General features: G+C 32.2%; 1 protein-coding gene across 5 annotated transcripts in view; it reads left to right on the top strand.

Moving 5' to 3' along the window:
* LOC127721650 (metalloproteinase inhibitor 3-like) overlaps window positions 1–22432 on the top strand; it is a 69882-nt gene that overhangs the window by 38306 nt on the left and 9144 nt on the right. For 2 of the 5 annotated variants that reach the window (XM_052228430.1, XM_052228426.1), the window contains exons 3-6: window positions 1442–1521; window positions 2986–3097; window positions 3691–3812; window positions 4964–5181. The exons of 1 other annotated variant lie outside the window; for it this stretch is intronic. In XM_052228430.1, the coding sequence (XP_052084390.1) occupies window positions 1442–1521; window positions 2986–3097; window positions 3691–3812; window positions 4964–5101 (452 nt within the window). In that variant the 3' untranslated portion in view covers window positions 5102–5181. Of the gene's footprint in view, window positions 1–1441; window positions 1522–2985; window positions 3098–3690; window positions 3813–4963; window positions 5182–10596; window positions 10743–16835; window positions 16975–19099; window positions 19180–20232; window positions 20345–21248; window positions 21371–22432 lie in introns of those variants that run through there. 2 more of the 5 variants (XM_052228431.1, XM_052228427.1) reach the window with 2 other exon arrangements.

The raw sequence follows: 22432 nt of genomic DNA, 5'->3' as shown, positions 1-22432 counted from the left end.
CGTTTGAAATCGCCTACATTCCTTTCTTGTTCTGTTTGTTTTGGTTGAACTTAACATTTTCATGTATTATTTTCATCCTGCATTTCATCTATTTTTTCTTCTGATTTAATTTTAATCATGATGATCAAACTCCGAAATATTTAAAACCAGTTATTGCACATACCCATACACACAAAATATTAATAAGCGATGGGAACCGTTTATTATGATACAGTAAAGCATAATTCAATTTTCAGAATACTGTTTTATTTTGGTTAAGCACTTTATGTAGTTGCGCTTATAACTGAACATGAGTTCAATTAACCTATATTGCAGTAATGACGGATCTTAAGCCCAATACAGTTTGCTTAAATTGTTCAGAAATACGCCTAATTACATGACCGTACACACATGTTGCTGTCATACTAAAAATTCAATGGAAGAAAGGAAAATCTTTTAAAAATTGGGTTTGAAATACAGAGGAAATTGGCCCTTCCGACTATTTCTGACAGGGATCATTGTCCCATGAGCCAAGACAAGAGCTAAAGTTCCAAAATCAAACTGAACAAACAACAACAATATGAAAATCAGAAGATGTGGTATGAATGCCGATTAGCCAACTCTCCACAAGAGACCAAATGACATAGAACTTAACATACTTTAAAAATAAGAAGATGTGGTATGATTGCCGATTAGACAACTCTCCACAAAAGACCAAATTACATAGAACTTAACAATTATAAGTCACCGTATGGCCTTCAACAATGAGCAAAACCCATACCGCACAGTCAGCTATAAAATTGAATTATTTCAGTATATATACTCAAATAATTGAATCTATTTTTACATGAAATCCAAAACCAAAGTAGAATCAGGTGAGCGACACAGGTTCTTCGGAGCCTCTAGTTAAAATTGTTTTGATGAAACGTAGACAAAGGCAACAACGTTCAAAATATCTTATATGTTTACAAAGAAAAAAGAAAGAAAACTTAACGTTAGACGTGCGTTTAGTCTACATGAGACTTATTAGAGAAACTCGAATCAAAAGAGTTCGAAGGTCATATCAATGCGAAGGCGAAGAGCAAAAAAAAAAAACAGAAATTACAAACCGTTGTACCAAACACGTAGTTTAACGTTGTTATTGAGATCACATGCGGAAATCACCGTTCAAATCACCTGACTGTTTGAAATGATTGAAAATTTATGAAACACGCGAACCATCTTATTACATAAATAATAATTCAAACATAGTGTGGCAGAGTGAAAGGAATAATTATTACATGTTAGAACCACAATAGGTTTCAGTAGATACTCGTTTTATTAGGGGGTTAAAGTATTTGCAAAAGCAACTAAGAAAATCAATTAGATTTTATGTCTATCTGTTAATTTGTCATCATATTGATCGAACGATCTAAGCAGGGACAATCGCAAGAATGAAAGTCAACTTTTGCTTCTATTTCAGTCGTTGAGGCTAAAATTGAATCATTCTCAGAAAGAGGTTATGACAAAAATTACCAAATTACCGTGACAAAATTCTATAAAGTAAGTACTAACTTTATACTAATGAAATTATTATTATCATCATATAGTTTTGTTGATAGTTTTATTGAGGTTGGGGTTGGGGTTGATTTTTTATTGATTATTGGTTATTGTTTGTATACTGTTAAAGTTGTTATGCAAATACTGCTCTTATCCCCTTGTTCTATTTAAAGACGATGCTATTTTAATATTACGTTGCTATGTTCACCTGGAAGTTATATACACTGACATAGAGACAACGTCTGCTACGATATATCCAATTTTCAATTTTCAAATTTCGTTTTGTAGACATGTTCGTGTTAATAATATATATTTGCATTTAAACGAAGATAATTTATTTATACAACTGAATTCCCCACTGAAAACTTTGCCAATCGAATCGCGATTTCTGATATTATTAAAAATGGCAAAAGAGGGACGAAAGATACCAGAGGGACAGTCAAACTCATTGATCGAAAACAAACTGACAACGCCATGGCCAAAAATAAAAAGACAAAGAGACAATTAATAGTACAGATGACACAACATAGAAAACCAAAGACTAGGCAACACGAACCCCACCAAAACTGGGGGTGATCTCAGGTGCTCCGGAAGGGTAAGCAGATTAGATGTTTCCATGAGAGTTAAGAGTTATACTCATTATTTGTAAGGACCAAGTTTCATTCATCAACTATTCCTGCCGAAAGGCTAACAAACTAAACTTAAGTGCAAATAAAGAAAAGAAAAAAAAGAAAGAAAAATGATCGGACAAGGATTTAACAACCTCTTTTTCTATTCGTTGCCTAAAAAAGTTATTGCCTCACACTGGCAATAGTATTCAGAAGTTAAATATAAATATGATTTATATGCTATCACAAGTATGTTTTATTAAGAATACAATAACATTTTATTAAATATAAATCTATATTTATTATTTTTAATGACTATTATATAATTATTACCACCATTAGAAGTTAGGATTTGATAAAATATAGAAACTTCACAGCTGACGATGGATATGTTCTTATTGTGGTAACCACAATGCAGTCCTCTCTTCTTCGAAAACGACATCATACAATTTGATTTATCATCTAATTTCAACTTACATGAGCCTCACGATAAGTGCATAATGTGGAACAGGATCACCCATGGTTTTTTGTGAGCTTCTTCTTGATCAGTCGTTGGTTTCTATGTTGTGTTTTGTAGATTTTCGTTTGTCGTAGGATGTTTTTTTGCCATGACTTTGTCAATTTGTTTTTGATTTATGAGTTTGAATATCAATTTTGTGTCTTTCGTCTCTTTTCTATTTCGCAAACAGATTAACCTTATACTTGAAAGATATAAGCTATAGAATATGAAATATAAAAATTTACAACGATTTATTAATTATGTTTATAATTATCTTTGTTTAGCAGGGGGAAAGGATAGTAATAGATGTTATAGAATATAATCTTTAAACAAACGTTTTTCATAATCTTTGTTTCATAGGGAAAAGGGGAGTATGATACATTGTCCGATAAAACGACACTGAAGACACCAAAAGAAGCTTCAGCATGTGGACCCGTAGTTTTGAAAGTAGGATCAACCTATATTCTTTCAGGTAAATGTACAGTCGATGTTGAAGCACACTTTGGCGTATCAGACTTGAGCAGGCTATGCAATGATTTAAAAAAGCGTATACCTGAAAAATGATTTTCGTTACCAAACATTCTAAACAATGTTAGTTCAAACTAAAGTGCCGTTAATTTCGTTTGTGATTAAACAAAAATATATTACTACAACCCTTTTAAGTTCGGAAACATAACATTTGTTGTTGTAGATAATTGTGCATTAAAACTTGGCTACTCTTCAATTTTTTTTTAGAACATTGCATTTAGGTTTGATAGTTTTTCAATCGATTTTTATAGGTTTTTAGAATATTCAGTTTATATCTCGATTAGGGGTATTTATGTATACTCTTGGTATTGTTATGTGAGTATCATTAACAGGCTAATTGTTATATCATTAAAAACCAGGTTCATATATAGTTGTGCTTATCGGTAGGAACAGTCGTCAGGCAAACATATACATAGTGATCGTTCGTGTTATTAAGGTATTCATATAAATAACCAGACAAAGTTTATCATCATCAAATGATTGTGTCATTTTATGTACTAGTACAATGATTGCATTGTCTATTTATACACTTTATAGTTTCTGTATATGATGGCAAAATGCAACATAACTTATGTGGACTCCAAGTTGATGCTTCAAGTGCAACGAATACCTTGTTAGAAGGTATTGCTGGAAAATATCAAGAGAACTGTGATTGTGGGGTATGTTTTATTCTATAAGTTTTTATCAATAAGTCTCACCTCACATCTCTTGAATTATGGTCACTCTTGGGAGTCCCCTGCCCGGCAGATAAACACTTGACATATTGGGGTGTCCGTTTGACTGTGCGGGATGTATGAATTAGTTCATAGTCACGTTCGGTCAGAATGGGGACGTTAAATCCGATGCCTCGTGTAAAGAGTTCTCTGCACATAATGAACCCTTGCAACGACCCTTGGCGTGTCCGTATGAGGTCAGTTGCAAGGCTAAATTCCATTCCTTATCCAATATAACCTCATTTTCTTGTAGCAGTCCAAATAATCCTCTTTTCTATCCGGTCGACCCCTATTAAAGGACCTACTTATTGTATATCTTGTTCATTTGTTTTTGCCCTGAAGACACATGATTTTTTTTCCATTGAATGAAATCAAGCTTCAATAAATCAATAACATTTTAAAATATTTAGAATTTAAAGATATCTGGAAGTTTGAACTGCACTACTTGGAACAAATTTGAAATTGGTGTTTTTTCGTTAATCTTATAACTAATATCATGGCATTTCAAATTTATTAAACGCCGATGAGTAAAGATTGACTTGATGTTGTATTAACTAATGAAAAATATCAGGATTATAAAGTAAAAGTTGCGCTCAAATCAAAACATTTAAATGGTCAAAATAGTAACAAAGATGAGATCAATTGAAAACCAAAAACGGTTGTGTCATAGCTGGCTAGGAAAACATATAAAAGGTTTCGAATTATTAATATGTTATGTACGTCATTAAAGCAACAACTTAATATAATTCTTCCGTCTATTAGTACACACGAAAAAAAGTAACATGATTTTACAGACGTTCGTATTAAACATCCGTAAAATGACGTATAGTACGTCGCATAGAATACACATGTATCAAATAAGACGTTTTACATACGTTATTGCGAACGTTTTACAGACGTAAAGCATATGTTGATTTCATAAAAAAATGTATTGCGGTTTATATAAGCGACAAACCATAAGTTCAGAGGTAATGAAATTTTACTGATACAACCAAATAATGTTAATACCTAAATAATATGTAAGATAAATATTCCAGACAAAAACGAAAACATAACTCAGACGTTTAACAAACTCTTTTGTTTTTTTTCATTTTTAGATTCCTTCTATGTATGAGCCTCCACAAAGGGGACCACGGACCAACAAACAATGTGGACACTCACCTCTAGCATGTGATAATTACGATACAATATGTGCCAAAGATGGTAATGATCAATGCAATTGGCAAAATTGCTAAAGAGCAGTGACTTAAAAGATCTTCGTTTTTGTAATACATTGTATTATTCTACAATGAAATAAACAAACATCACAATTGTAGTATTTAAATCTAACGATAGGATTGGAAAACATGTGTTCATAAAAGTATCCATGTTTTCTATGAGCGGAACTGATGATGATTTTCTGTATTTCATTTTTGCAGTTGAATTTACAGTTTGTAGTGCTACAGATATTGCTAATAAACTTCCATCCAGATAAATCTATCATAGATAGAGGGAAACTTTAAACAGTAAAACTGACCAACAAAATATACTTTTCTAATAGGTCAACATGACCAAAGTCGATAATAGACTCCTTACTGGAAAAGCTGCCTTCGAATGAAAATGTTTAATCTTTTTATATGATTTCTCCGAAAACTGTAAATGCAGAGAAAAATTGTAAATGAAGAATTGTCATCGAAATATTAGCCATAAGTTAATTGGGCTAATCGTCAGTTTACAACTTATAAGAGTTAACCCCTTTTTTAAGGGGTCTTTAGTTTTCTATGTTATATTTTGTGTACTGTTGTTTGTCTTATGGGCCTTTTCTTTTTTACAATGGCGTTGTCAGTTTATTTTCGACTGTAACTTCGGTAACGTTCGCCTCTTCTTATCGGCCTTGAATATAAAACAAATATTAGGTATAATTGCCATTGACAAAACTATCTAACGACTATTTTTACCCTTTTTAGCGATTATCTAAAAAATATATGATAGAAAGAGAGATACTTTGAACAGGTAGCAAAAATTAAAAGCCAGACAAAATCTAAAATACGTCCATATAGCAAAAATTATCAGTCTACTCATCATAGTTGTTACTGTTCTTGCTTTTATAACAAAAACAGCAGTAGATAGTAAGGGAAGAGATGTAAATAGCAAAATTAACAAAAACAAACTAAATTCTACATACCAGTGAAAGTGGTTGTAGTCGTCAGTCGACTCGTTAAAGGCGTTATTGTCCTTACTCTGACTTTTTTAGGCGTTTTAACCTTATATATTGAAATTATAATAAATATAAAACTGAAACTCATTAGCAACACAGGATCTCTACAACGTTGATGTGAATGAATTTGTTCTTAATCACTATGTTTACCCATTTTGGTGTTTTTATTCTTTATTTTTCAATATATGATGGGTACACACACATAAACTTTGTCCACCAACATTTTATCAGCAATACAAATTTTTTACCAAACAGTTTCCCATAGCAACTAATAAAAAATCATGTGTCTAAGACTAAATAACCAATCAGTACAAATTTAACATCCTCTTGATTAAGTGTAAAGACGTCATATACAGTGAGAGAAAACCAAATCTTTGTATCTATGGAATAAATTAGTAAAAGTTTTAGATAATGTGGGTTTTTTTTGTTACAAAAATTCATTGAAATTCAAAACGTCACTACAGACATGGGCAGAGCGAACGAGTTGTGATATATAAACACCGTAAGATGGTTACAAAGGAACATCATCGTCCAAAAGGACGAAAATTAACAATAGGGAACGACAAATCGTGCCTTTTGTCGTAAAAATATGTGAAGAGTTTCCCGTTCTCTAAATCTAGGAAAAGACAGTTATTACCCGTATGCAGGTTTATGCATTGATTTATGATGATTGCATCGAAATCTAAATCTGACTTCATTTTCTAAACTATGCGACACGTGATTGGCCAGAACGTTTCGATTGAGCTGTCACGAATAGCTGATCGGGTACCTTGTTATGATAGAAGTCATTGTCAACCGTCCAACGAAAACACGTTAAAATGGAAGGATGTTGCTTGCATTTTGAGGTAAGTTTGTTTCAAATCATTTTAGCCTTCTACTGCCTTGGTTCGTCGATATTCATTTCATTGATGATTGAGTAGGACTGTAGATAAAGCTGCATTGTTTACTTTTAAAGGGGCCTTATTTGTTACACGTTTCGCTGTCAAGATGAATAGAGCAGTCTGTTTAGACAAACTTTCTATTAATAATTTATGCAAGTCAACACTACTTTTATCGCTTATAAACAATCCTATTTATTGACCATTGACTAAGTAACTCTATGTCGACATTTTGCAGACTGACCTGCCAAGAGAGATGTGGGTCCAAGATTTGTAAATAGGGGCCCATGATGGTAATCAACAATGCAACGTAAGGAGTAGAATTTGTTAAAAGTCCGAGCACCATGATTAATCGTTTTTTCATTCCACTATGTGTTTATTCCGGTCAACTATTATTTACTAGAGACTATTGTATGTAAATAGTGTGAAAACCGTTGTTACGTTTTATGTTAGACTAGTTTATTGTTTACAAAAATGAATAGGTTAAAATGAAATTAATTTTCAGGGTATCAATCCTGCAGCATTTTTGTTTGTGGATATAAAACACCAGGAGTTGTCATCCTTCGGATATAAATTACACAGGCGAAAAAATACATAAATCACCTATGCAAGTTTTGGTAACATCAAATACCCCAAAAACCAAGCCGCATTTTGTTTTATATCTTCCCTTCAAGAAAACCCTCTTCTAAATCTTATGGCGAGTGCTGGATATTTTACACTAGAAAAAACCTTGAATGCATATCATTATTCGAATTATACGTTGGAGGCAAACACTTGTCCTATTAAGATCTATTAAGTATATTTTGAGCATGAATCTCCAGACTGCTCTGATTGCACATGCAATTGGTGTATATTCCAATGTATAGCATATACTAGTCAACAAAAGTAACGATACACAAGTTTGAACTCCAATTTATCATAAATAGGAAATACTGTTAAATTATCCAATGAAAAACATTCATTTGCAAAGCAAATGCATATGAATAAAAGAATCTGACCAAATTTGAAAGTGAGAAAATACCGTGTTATTAAATACAGGGGTCAAATTTATTTTGCGGAAAATGATGACAAAAGTCGGCACTTAATTTCGAAGATGAGAATTGAGTATTCAAATATCTGCAAAGGCATTCAAAATTTTAAACAGCCAATGTTTAAGTTTAAGGTTTTAAGTTCTAATATCGATTTTTGAATTTTTGGGTGAAAATACGATTTTTGAAATCAATGGTTTTAATAAGAAAATAACACTCTGTAAATATTGAACCAATTGAGCAATTATTTACCTTGGTCCAGTGCATCCAATTTCATTATATATGGAATGTGACCTACCGAATTAGACTATTTACCGACTGTGTAATAACATGAGCAACACGACGGGTGCCACATGTGGAGCAGGATCTGCTTACCCTTCCGGAGCACCTAAAATCACCCCCAGTTTTTGGTGGGGTTCGTGTTGCTGTTGTACCCCTATTTGTGACATTTTTACCTATTGTGTTTGTTTTGTTCCCACATCGTTGGTGGCATTTGATGCAACTGTCATTCAAGTGAGAGGTTTGGCTAGCTTTAAAACCAGGTTTAATCCACCATTTTCTACATAAGAAAATACCTGTACCAAGTCAAGAATATGACAGTTGTTATCCATTCGTTTGATGTCTTTGAGCTTTTGATTTTGCCATTTGATTAAGGACTTTCCTTTTTGAATTTTCCTTGGAGTTCAGTATTTTTGTGATTTTGCTTTTTTCTTATCAGGAGAAACATTTCATTTTAGGACTTTATTACCGTTCGTCATCTTAAAGTTTTTAAAAACTACGGTAAGTAAAGTTAAGTATGTAAACAAGTTAATCTTATTTACAGTCGTCACATATGTGGAGCTGGAAATGAACATGAGGGTACAAAAGCTCTTCACAAGGTATATGTTTGCTAACGCTAGAGTGCCACCCCTCTTTTTTCCTTCATATCATTCGTATTCACTGATTCTTTCAAGATACATGAACCCATTCAAGTATAAAAAAATAAATAAAAAAACATTGTTTTACATCTTTAATGTGTCCATTTCAAGTTAAAAAAAAAAATATCGAAATGTCGTTTATTTCATTCCGGGAATTTCACACCATTAACATGATAAAAAGGAATAATTGAATCTGAATCATTTTAGCGTTTAAATGTCGCTGCGAAAGGACTTGTGTATCATTCATTTATCAAGATTGCATTGGCACACCCCGTGAATATTTATTGATCTATTTAAAACTTGACATATTTATTCTTGGAAAGCTCATGAATACCGAGATTGCTGTTTTTTGTTTTAAAAATTAACACAACACTTCTGAAATTGACAAGGAATTTGGTTTTTGGTGTAGACATGGTTGGATTTTATGTCACTTTTGTTATTTTTTTATTAGAAAAAAGGCATATTTTAAGAAAGAAACAGCTGTTACGGGAAAGATAACATCTTTGTCAACCAAATACAACGTTATTTTCATTCATTAGAGTAATTACATTAGGGGTTTGCCGGGCTCTTGAAGTTGAAGATTCACACACCGTCTTTGAATGTCGCCTGTTACCATGGTAACCAAGTGGGCGGTTCTGAGACACCAGAAATTGAATGTTTTGATGATAGAAATTAGTTCTGGGTATGAAAGTTTCTTGAGAAAAATTCAAAATAATTTCAAATTCAAATGATTTTTTATGAATAAAAAACCAATTTACCGTAGAACAGACCATTTACCTACCTGCGCCTTTTATTTTTGATTTTTTAAAGTAAGTTTTTTTTAGGTAAACTTCGGCAGTACAATTAGGGAATTATTAATTATTTAAGGAAAAAAATATCATCAAGATAGCAATAAGTGTTTTTGAATTAATGAATTAGATGGAAAATAGACGAGCTTTTATTTATCTGGCAGATAATTTTTGCTGCATGTTCATAGTGTCTCTATATCTATCATAGTTTTCAAGATTATATCCCAAAAACAAACCGAAAGAGTAAAAATAGTCGTTGGATAGTTGTCTCAACAGGCAATTATACCTCATATTTTTCTATTTAAGGGTGACATAGGATCAACTGACAATTACACCATTAAACTTATGGCTTTTATTTTGCTGACATCCATCCCTTATCCCTAATAACAAACAAAAAAGACACTAAGTACAGACATGATAGTACTCGCAATTACTGACAGCTAGTTCAAGGCCAATAACAACTGATAAAACAATCATGTATCTAAGACTAAAAGAATGTGTTGGCTTTTAAATGTCTGGTAACTTTTTTGTTTGTTGAGTAATTCTTTCATTGATGTATACAAATCATATTTTTTTTATTAAAAAGAATACACAATTGGTTACATAACATTAGACGTTAACTTTTCATAATAATTAAAATTACTGACGCATCATATGCATGCAACAATTGTATCTATATTGGTGTATTTTGTTCTATTATTTACACAATATGTGCAACAGATGTGTCTATTTTATTAAACGATATGTAAAAAAGATTTAAATAATCAAACTTTTATGTTAATATAACTTTGTTGATTATCAAACGTACTAAATCATCTTACTCATACCACAATTGAATATATGTTGGCGTATTATGGTCTATTATTAACACGAAATGTGCAACAGCTGGATCAATTATATTAAATGAAAATGTTACTTAATATATTGTACAATGTTGTGGGCTGATAGATTACTAATATTTCCGTTCATCGACGGAAGAGGTGTATGTAAACTTTACTTATAATACTGCTGTAGTTGTGCAATTATCGTGTTTGCAATAACTAGTAACCAACCAACTTCGCTTGCTTGGTAAGTCTTTACTCGTAAATTAATATTTAGTCTGATACTTGTTTTGTTTTGTTTTTACTATACTATAATAATGAGTTCTTATAAGTTGAAGAACAATAATTTCATTTAAATGATACGTACAATATTGGGATTCTATACCTTCTTTATTTTAAGCCAAAAAATAGGAGACAATTATAGTAAGTTATCTTTTAGACGTGCACAAAGCGTGCGTTATTCCCCATAACTTTTGACATTGCAATGATCGGCACAAAAAGGATGAAGGTTGAGTAAACATATGACTTTTTTACCCCGAAACATTAAACAGTGTCTTTCCAAGTACAGGAACTTAACTATGTCAGCATTTGTCTGGTTTTATGTTATACAATTTTTTAAGATACTAATTAGCTTTTTATGTGTATTCATTATCACAAATGAAATCCTACTAGAATTATGTGTTCTAGTGATAATAGTTAGACTCGCTTGCAGATATCGTCGTTAACGGCCAATACTAAAACAAAAGTTAAAAACGAAAGGTTTTACATCTGAAAAGATTTCATCAACTATTATTTTCATTAGCACCTGCTAATTTTTTTTAGGTAACTACGGGAATAGTAACATTAACGGTACCAATTGCTATGCACCAGATGCGCATTTTGACATTTAATGTCTCTTCAGTGATGCTCGAGGCCGAAAGTCCAATCACTCTTAAACAGTTAATGTCAAAATAATAAAAATCAAACTTGAATTGTATTTCACGGTCTTTGAAAATTCAGTTAAAACACAAAAAAAATGGAAGACTTCTACCTCAATTTTTAACCGGAAATTACAAAACAAAATAGGTAGTTTATGATCCATGACATTGTGTCCAATGTGCATTTGATTTAGTAGAGTGGTGCTTTGATTATCAACCAGAAACCACACAAAACCAATTCTTAATGTAACTAAGGGCTTTTATTAAATGGTAAATGTCAAAACCATCAAATTCACACTTGACCTGTATTTTTTGGTCGACGACATTGTGGTAACGTTTCAACAGATTTGGTCAATCGGTATTATCATTATCATCTGGAAACTGAAGAAACCCCAACTTTTGTATGATTAAGAAGCATAACTTTTGAACGGTACATACATGACATATCAAACAATTAATATCGAATTTAAACGTATACTTTATGGTTCATGACATTGTGTTAACAAGTCTTAAGTGATGTTTTAATTATCACCCGATAACTAAACTAATGACAAACGTATGGATGGACGGGCGTGTGCATCACTTTGTAACCCCTTCTTCGAGGTAAGTGTATTAAAACATGATGTGGCTAAACAGTCGGAAAAAAGTTAAACCATTGGTTATGATTACGGTACCAATACCATTTTTTTCCTTTCCTGTTACAAACCGTTAATTATTTATTGAAGGGTTCATGGTACATCTTAAAAAAGGATAAAAAGTTACACATTTGAAGGACCGTCTCAACCCCTTTTAATTTTTCTGAATAGACTCCTACTCGTTTTCTTCCTCGTTCTCTTCTACAATTTTCCGAACTACACGAACAAAAATGAAATTGTGTTTTGATTATTGATATTAAAATGTTAACCGTCGTTCAGAGAAGTATAAAAATATTTTTATTGAAAATGACAAATACTAAAGTCAAACTATGTTTACGATTTTCTTTTTTTTTTTTTTATTTATGTTTTTTTCAGTTAAGTATTTTTAATTTCGTTATAAGTGTTCTGTATGCTGGTAAAAAATCTGAACACATAATTTTTATTTTGTTTTCCCAGAAAAGAGTGATAAGAGTTCAAGTTGGACAGATGTTTCATGGATGTTATAAACTAGAAGTTGATTCAAGTTCCAAGTTGATATTGTTCAGTTTCAACTTGATACTTTTCAGTTTTATATTATAACTGAGAAAAGTGAAAGGCAGTCTGATTATTTATTTTCTCTCAGACCAGGACCAGAACATTTATTTTCTGCTAGTCCAAAAAGTAAATTCAAAATTACCCCCCCCCCCCCCTTCCGTATCATATGGTCCTCTTTTCTGGTAGAACACAAGTTCAACTTCAACCGAAAAGAGCTGCCAAAAAGAAGTCTAAACATTGATTCTATTGAAATATAAAAATAGGGGCGAATCAATGGTCTGAGGCAAGACTATTAATTTTCAACGAAATGGGCACCAGAATATTAAGTTACAACTTTACCAGCCACTCCCAACAGAATACTTCGCTTAGGATAAGTGGTCATCCACTTAGAACGAGAAGTCATCTACTAAGGATGAGTGGGTACTAATTGTCGATCTGATAAGTCAAACCTTTCAAAACGTATTTCGATAGTTTGTTCTTATGTTGTGCTGTTACATGACTGTCAGAGGATACTGTGGGGGTAAATTGCGCACAAAATAAAATGAGAAGATGTTGTATGATTGTTAAGCGGAAAAAACATGAATGGAGAACTAGCAAAAAATATGTATACCATTTGAGATATCCAATGAACACATTTATTGTAAAACGACATGTGTTATTATAAAAATCAAAACAATTGAAATTTACAGGAATTTTCTATTCATGTTAATAAAAGTATATCACTGTAACGGATGTCATTAAGATTATCATAGTGATATACAGACTATCAACACAGCATCATAATGCGAAGGCTAGGCAGCCAGACAAAATATCTATGTAATAAATAGTTATGGTCAGACATGTGTTGATGGAACATTTATATATTAATTTTACAATATTCTTTCTGGCGTTGATATAAAATAAAGAGATGTGGTATAGTTGCCAATGAGACAGTTATCCACATAGTCCATTGACGTGCGTTGACGCAAATATAGCTCAACATACAGTCTTAAAGTAGAACAAAATCCACACTATACTGTATATAATTGCTTCGAAAATTTAAAGCAATTCAAGTAAAGACAACCAACGGCTTGATTTATAACAAATCAATAAACAAAAAAAAAAACAGATATTGGTAATCTTGAAAAAGAAGACGAAGATACTCATTCCGAATTAGTTGATGATGCGAGGTATAAACAAAACAGAAGTTGAAATATACGGTTCTATGTAAACTCCTGCTACATATATCGTCAAAGACCCATATCTTGATTATAACCTGTCCTACCTTCTTGACAAATAATATGTTATCTACACAGACAAATTTAACTGCATTAACAAATTCAAAATTGCATTTTTAAATAAGAAAATGAAAATGGTGCCTGTATGAGTGAACATTTCCAATACCAAAATTGAAATGGCGAATGTCCCAATAGGTATCGAAAAGGGAAATCAATCTCAAAAATTCGTTTTTTTTTTTTAAATGAAAATGAAAATGGCGAATGTCTGAGTTAGAATTTCTAACTAAATTTTTGAAATTAAGGTTGTTAAAATGCATATTGAATTAGGAATTAAAATGAAAATGAATATCAAATAGCAAAATAAAATCGCAGAATATGTATATGTTCGATGATTAACACGAGTATTGTTTAAATTTGAAAGCAGAAAAGGAAATAGGAAACAGCTTGTGTCCGGTGATAATTTTGATAATGCACAAATATATTGACTTATTATATTGTAAGCTGATAGAAATTTTGTTTAAGATACTATAAACAGCGAATAATAAGTAAATATCAGTTAATTTCATTTTAAGTGTACAAAAGGGGGGACAGCCTTGACTACCAATGAGGTTCTTGCACGGTCGGCCCTGACCTACGCCTTTGTGGGCATTTTAATAATTTATTTTTATCTGATGGCAATTGATATAATTTTGAGTGACAAAAAAATAACATGAATAACAAGTAAAATTACCAGTAGTTTGCTAAAAAAAAATAATTACATGTAAATAAATAAATTGATGAATAAATATAAAGATACAAATAAATAGAACTTAAAGAAAAAAATAAAAATGAAAAAAAAATTGTTAAGAACAAAACAATAAATAAAATAAACATGTCAGGGCCTTTTATAGCCGACTATACGGTATAGGTCTTCTCATTGTTGAAGGCCGTACGGTTGCCTATAATTGCTTACATTCACTTTATTTGAACTTTGGTGTATAGTTTTCTCGTTTGCAATCATACCTCGTGTCCTAATTTTTTTTTTCTAAATATGTGTTTGTATATTTTAGGAAAGTTTTATGTACATAAAATAGTAAATGAGAAAAAATCAAATGAAATAAAATCAAATGATGTATGTATAATGTTGACTGCTTTGTGCTAGCCTACTGTTATTGTACGTCTTTAAATTGTTAGAACATGTGTTTTTTGTCTACAATACCTGCTTAAATTATTAAAAATACCTTCCAAAAATGTTTTAACAAAAACGCTTTTCCTCCCTAATTTTTAAATTTATCTGATTGATAATTGTTTCCAAGATTTTTAACTTAGTTCTTATAAAAATGAGAAGATGAAGTATGATTGCCTATGAGCAAACTCTCCACACGAGACCAAATGACACAGAAATTATTAGCTATTGGTCACCGTACGGCCTTCAACAACGAGCAAAGCCCATACCGCAAAGTCAGCTATAAAAGGCCCCGAAATGACAAGGTCTCGTAAAACAATTCAAACGAGAAAAACTAACTAATAATGAACGAAAAAAAAAACCAAAACAAATATGTTACACAGCAACAAACGACAACCAATGATTTACAGGCTCCTGACTATTTATTATTAATCTTCCATAATGATATCATGTCTAAAAATAATAATGCATTTTGAATAAACACATGTAGTATCAATGGACAAAACAGTCATCATACATAAGCATAGATAATATAATAATAGAAAGGAAAATACATTTAGTCATTTCATATACTAGTATACTATGAATAATTTCTGACCATCACAGGTGTATATCCTATTTCATTATAAAACTTGTTGACGAGAAGCGTTTTGTAATACAGGAATAGAACCACTATTTCAGGCCCAATTTGAAAGAACATACAAGAAAGTAGTACACAAAACCATTCCTACGCCTAATTGTAACTTTGTCAATAGATAAAAAAATATTTTTGTTATGAAGAGAAAGCTTACGGACTATGGGTCATATGTGAACTGTTGTTTAGATCAGAAGTACCTGTTTTGGTATAACCAAACTTTTAGAAACCAGTGCGCTCTAATATGGAAATCTAATATGACATTCCTCAAACGCTTTGAGTACACACTCGTGGTAAACTATGAATATATTGTTTGGACTGTTCCAATCATACTCCAACGTCATATGTTTTTTATTTTATGAATGAGCTACCCGACGTCATCGAACGATGACATAAGAATAAAAGCATATTACGAGAAACTGCACGATTGTGAAACCGAAAGTCTTCAAAACAAGGAAACATTAACAAACGATGATAAAATGTGTTATAAGCCAATTTTTATTTTTACATATAAGTAAAATTATCATTCAAATTTATCCAAACCTATTCAAATACGTGTTTGTAAATGGTTTAAGCATGACACTGGCTCAGTTTGTTCCGTTCATTTACATCAATATAATAGTGTGTTTATTTACGGGAACGACAAATATTTGCCTTCATCTAGAGCGCTTTGATCCAAAAGAATTGCCGTATTTGTCCTATTAGAATAGAAATAATTCAGGAGGGGGGGGGGGGTCTGAATTTATACTGAATTTACCAAGGGTTAGCCCTTTTTGTCGATATTTTACCCCTAGCTATCGCGCGTCGTAAAATATCTAGCATAAAGGGCCAACTTCTGGTAAAATCAATATAAAATCATGCCCCGAAGGTATGTTGAATTTTTCAGCACAAATCAGGGTCAGGTAAAGTTTTTACATGAAAAGATTTCACTTTATTTGAACTTAAGACAAAATAGGTATGAAAGGTTCAAATTGCAGGAAATAATGTTGAAAGCAAGGGAGCAATGAATTAGTGGTTTAATTCCTACAAGAGGAATTTCAGACTGTCCGCCTAGAACAACTGGGTATTCAGAAACTTAATTTCGTTTTTATGCATTGATAGCAATTCATGTCAATTTAGGCTTTGAACGTTTCTGATGAAGGTAAATCCAGAAAAGCGCTTGGGACGAATTTAATTTATAACCTGTTTGTTTTAATTTTTTAAAACATTCAATTAACGAAGCTTTTAATTTTTGCCAGATCAATTGCCTCAATATTTACAAAATGAGAACCAGGATGATACATTCAAGTTTTCTGTTGATCTGTTTATTCGCAATGTCAGAGCAATGTGCATGTCCAGTCCAAATTACACAGGCAATTGTGTGTTTCGACCCAATAGGTAAGACAGTATTGGTTAAAAAAAAAAATGACCAATTTTTGCGTCTAGCCTTTCTAGTTAACTTCGCTGTTCATTTCTTTTCTGGAAATTTTTACTGTGTTGATAAAGGCATATAGAAACGGAATGTCTATTTATTTTCGTCTCGCGAAATAATTTGGTTTACTATATTTTATCAATAGCTTTCTGTACGGTTTAAAAATGATACCGAGGTATAAACTAGCTTGGAAATAAGAAACTTCTAAGTTTATAACTACAATTTATTTACACTCTGAAATATATCATTCATTTGTCTATGGCCTCAAGAACGTTTGGAACTGGATATCTTTTCTTTCATGTTTTGTTCGGTTTGGTTGTAAAAACTTAAAATTTAACATATATACATTAATTATTTTTGTCCTGCGTTTCAACTATTATTTCTTCTGAATTTATTTCAATCATAATGATCAAAGTCAAAAATGTGTAAAACCAGTTTATCACATACCCATACACAGAAAATTGTATTCAGCGATGGAAACTGTTTGATATGATAGAGTAAAACATAATTTTATTTTTAGAATATTGTTTTAGTTTGGTTAAGCACTTCTCATAGTTTCGCTGATAACTCAAAATGTTTTCAATTTACCTACAAAACAGTATTGACGAATCTTAAGTCCAATACTATTTGGTTAAATACGCCAAAGTACATCAACGTACTCACATGAAGCTGTCAAACTAAGAATTCAATTAAAGAAAGAAAAATCTTTTAACAATTGGGTTTGAAAAACAGAGGAAATTGCCCCTACCATGAATACGACTATTTCTGACAAGAATCGATGTCCTTTTAGACAAGACCTCAAATTCAATATCACTGAACAACAACAGACATTGTTGAATTTAAAAACAAGAAGATGTGGTATAATTGCAAATGAGACATCTCTCCATAAGAGATCAAATGACATAGAAGTTCATAACCATATGTGACCGTAAGGCCTTCAACAAAAACCCATACCGCAGATTCATCTAGACAATTGCATTCTTTCAGTATATATACTCATATTTCAAAAATGATATGGGAAATGGAAGTTCTATCACGTTTTAGGCACACGGACCTTTGGCCTTAATTTCGTTTACAAACGAGAACATGCTAACATGGATTAAAATTATAAAGGAAAGTATAATGTACCCTACTAACCACAAACGTATGACTCGTCCATCAAAAACGGTGTTTAAACACAGACAAACATCAACAAACAATACATGATTCGGATATCCTGACTCGGCAGGGTCACACAATGTGGTTTTTTACAGGTTTTACGTGTACACAAACACTCGCTTTGTTTGTCTATACCAAATGTCGTAAAAATAAAACAAAGCATAGAAACATAGTCTAACTACCCAAAGGATGATCACTAACTTAAAGAAATATAATAAACACTGTGAAATATGCTCCTCTGTATGGAAAAGCAAACTATTTATTTTTTTTATTTTTAGGATGAAATGTTCACAAATGCAACAACATTTAAAATTTTAAATATTTTTGCCAAAAACAAAAGAAAGAAACTAAACGTCAGACGTGCGTTTAGTCTACATGAGACTTATTAGAGAGACTCGAATCAAGAGAGTTGGAAGGTCACATCAATGCGAAAGCGAAGAGCATAAAAGCAGAAAATTCCGAACAGTTGTACCAAACACCAAACACGAATAAGACAATCATTGAATAGTTTAACATTGTTATCGAGATCACATACAGATATGGATGTTGCGTTTATAGGAATACAATTCACACTTTAAATCACATTACTGTTGTCATCCAATCAAAATGATTGAATATTTATGAAACATGGGAAACATTTAAGTACATAAATAATAATAATATTAACATCGTACGAGAGAGCAAAAGGCACAGTTATTACACATCAGAAGAACAATGGGTTTCAGCAGATATTGAACTCGTTTTATTAGGAGGTTAAAGTAATTGCGAAAACAACTAAGACAGTAATTTCGGATATTTATATATAAGAAGATGTGGTATGAGCGCCAATGAGACAACTCTCTGTCTATCTGTTTTTTTTTGTCATCATATTGATCAAACGATCAATGCAGGTACAATCGCATGAATAAAGGATAATTTGTGCTTCGATTTCAGTCGTTGAGGCTAAAATTGAATCAGTCGCAGAAAAGAGTTATTACACCAACTACCAAATATCCGTGACAAAATTCTATAAAGTAAGTATATATCATTTTTAATTTTAGTTTCCTTTGTATAATTTGGAGTTTAGTATGACGTCCATTATCACTGAACTAGTATACATATTTGTTTAGGGGCCAGCATTAGGACGCCTCCGGGTGCGGGAGTTTCTCGCTGCATTGAAGACCCATTGGTGGCCTTCGGCTGTTGTCGGCTCTATGGTCGGGTTGTTGTCTCTTTGACGCATTCCCCATTTCCATTCTCAATTTTACTGAAATTGTCATCATCATCATAAAGTTTTGTTTATAGTATTATTGGCGTTGGGCCTGATTTTTTTTTGGAAAGGGGGGGGGGGGGGGGGGGTGGGGTTATTGTTTTTTTTTGTTAATTCCTATTAAAAATTTTGCCTTTCGAATCATGATTTCTGATATATTTTAAAAAATGGCAGAACATGAGATGTTTTTATGAGAGATAATAGTTATACTCACTTTTTGTAAGGACCAAGTTTTCATTCATCAATTATTTCTGCCGAAAACCTAACAAACCAAACTTTAGTGCAAACACTTTGTTAAAGAAGAACAAATATCGGACAAGGATTTAATAACCGCTTTTTCTGTTTGTTGCCGAAAAAAGTAACTGACTGACACTGGCAACAAAATTTCGGAGGTTAAATGTAAAGATGATATATTATGTTATCACAAGTATGTTTTATTGAGTATACAATACGATATTTTTTTATTTTAATGACTACTATATAAATATTACAACTATTGCAAATAAAGATTTGATAAGATATAGAAACTTTAGTTTCTTTGTTGTATTTGTAGATTTTCGTTAGTCCTGAGATCTGTTTTGCCATGACCTTGTCAATTTGCCGTCAACTTATGAGTTTGAATATCCATTTTTGTCTTTCGCCTCTATTCTATTTCTCAAACAAATTAACTTTATATTTGATAGATATATGTTATAAAATACGAATGTATAATAATGTTTATAATTATCTTTGTTTAACAGAGGAAATGGATAGTAATAGTAATAGATGTGATAGAATAACCTTACAAATAAATGTTTTCAAAATCTTTGTTTAACAGGGAAAAAGGGAGTATGATACATTGTCCAATAAAACGACACTGAAGACACCAAAACATTCTGCAGCATGTGGACCCGTAGTTTTGAAAGTAGGAACAAGCTATATTCTCTCAGGTAAATGTACAGTCGATGTTGAAGCATACTTTGCCGTTTCAGGGTCTTGGGCAGGCTAGGTAATGTTTTAAAAAAGCGTATACTAGTACAATGCTTTTCGTTACCGCATTCTAAACAATGAATGTTCAAGCAAACTATAGTAGCGTTATTTTTGTTTGTGATTAGAAAACAAAGAATTACCACAACTAGGTTTGGAAACGGAACATTTGTTGTTGTAGATAACTTGTTAGTCTAGTTTCACCTACACTTTTTTTAGAACATTGTTTGATTGATTTTTATTCGATCACTAGTTGGTTATTGAATATCTGTTTCACGGATGACGACAAATATGTTGCAATTGTATGACCTACCGAATTGAAATTATCACCGGGTTTGTACTCACGTAAGCAACACGACGGGTGCCACATGTAGATCAGGATCTGCTATAACTTCCGGAGCACCTGAGATCACCCCCAGAGTTTGGTGGGGTTCGTGTTGCTCAGTCTTTAGTTTTCTATGTTGTGTTTTGTGCACTGTTGTTTGTGTGTTTTCCTGTTTAGTCATGGCGTTGTCGGTTTATTTTATCAGTTTGAATGTCCCTTTATTATCTTTTGCCTCTCTTGTACAAGTTTTTAGAATTTTCAGTTTATATCTCGATTGGGGTATTTTTGACTACTCTTGGTATTGTTATGTGAGGAAGTATCATTAATTGGCTAATCCTAATTTTATCAAAAACCAAGAACATAATTCATATACAGTTGTTCTTTCCGGTACGAACAGTCATCAGGCAAACACATACATAGTAATCGTTCGTGTTATTAAGGTATTCCTTTGGATTAGCAGATAAAGGTTATCATAATCAAATGATTGTGTCATTTTATGTACTAATACGATGATGGCAATGTCTTTTTTTTACACTTTATAGTCTCTGCATATGCTGGCATAATGCAACATAACTTATGTGAACTCCAAGTTGAAGCTTCCAGTGCAACGAACACATTGTTAAATGGCATTGCTGGAAAATATCAAGAGAACTGTGATTGTAAGGTATGCCATATTTTTTTATTTTGTATCGAAAAGTCTCACCTCAAATTTCTTAAGTTATGGGTCATCTCCTGACCGGCAGTTTAACTCTTGCCATAGTGGGGCGTCCGTTTGATTGCGCGGGATGTATGATTTCGTTTGCAGCCATGTTCGGTCAGAATGGGGACATTATATCCGATGCCAAGTGTAATGCGCTCATTGCACGTAATGAACCCTTGCAACAAACCTTGAAGGGTCCGTAGGTAATCTGTTTCAAGGTTAAATTCCATTTCCTATCCAATATAACCTCATTTTCCTGTAGCGGTCCAATTTAGCCGACTTTTATTCTATGCAACCCCTAATAAAAGACCTACTTTTCGTATGTTTTGTTAATTTGTTCTCGTCCTGAACATAAATGAATTATTTTCTACTGGACACTAATCGATCAATTCTTTAAATATTTTGAATTTAAAGATATTTGGACCTTTGAACAGTACTGCTTGGAACAAATTAGAAATTGGTGTGTTTTCGTTAATCTGATAATTAATAGCATGTCATTTCAAATTCATTAAACACTAATGAGAAAAAGCATGACTTTATGTTTTATTAACTGATTAAAAATATCAGGGTTATCATTTATTAGTTGTGCTCGAATTAAAACATTTAAATGGTCGAAACATATAGTAACAAAGCTGAAGAGAGTTGAAATCCCAAACGGTTGTCCAATAGCTGTCTAAGGCCATCTATGCATGGGATAGAAAAAATATAAGAGGTTTCGACTTATTTTTGTTTTATGAACCTCATTAAGGCCACAACTAAATATATTTTTTTAAGTCCATTAGAACACCCGAAAAATAGAAACGTTATGTTTACAGGCGTCCTTACTAAAGATCGAAAAAACGAACGTATAGTACCTCGCATGGAATACACATGTATAAAATCAGACGTTTTGCCTTTTATTCCAGGCAACACGTATAAAGGACCTACCTATTGCATGTTTTGTTAATTTGTTCTGGTCCTGAACATACATGAATTATTTTCCACTGGACACTATTCAATCAAATCTTAATATATTTATTACTTTAA

The sequence above is a fragment of the Mytilus californianus genome, unplaced genomic scaffold (genome assembly GCF_021869535.1).
Source record: "Mytilus californianus isolate M0D057914Y unplaced genomic scaffold, xbMytCali1.0.p SCAF_12, whole genome shotgun sequence".
NCBI classification, from domain to species: Eukaryota; Metazoa; Mollusca; class Bivalvia; order Mytilida; family Mytilidae; genus Mytilus; species Mytilus californianus.
Note: the sequence above shows the minus strand (reverse complement) of the source record. Positions and strands in the feature narration are given on the sequence as shown.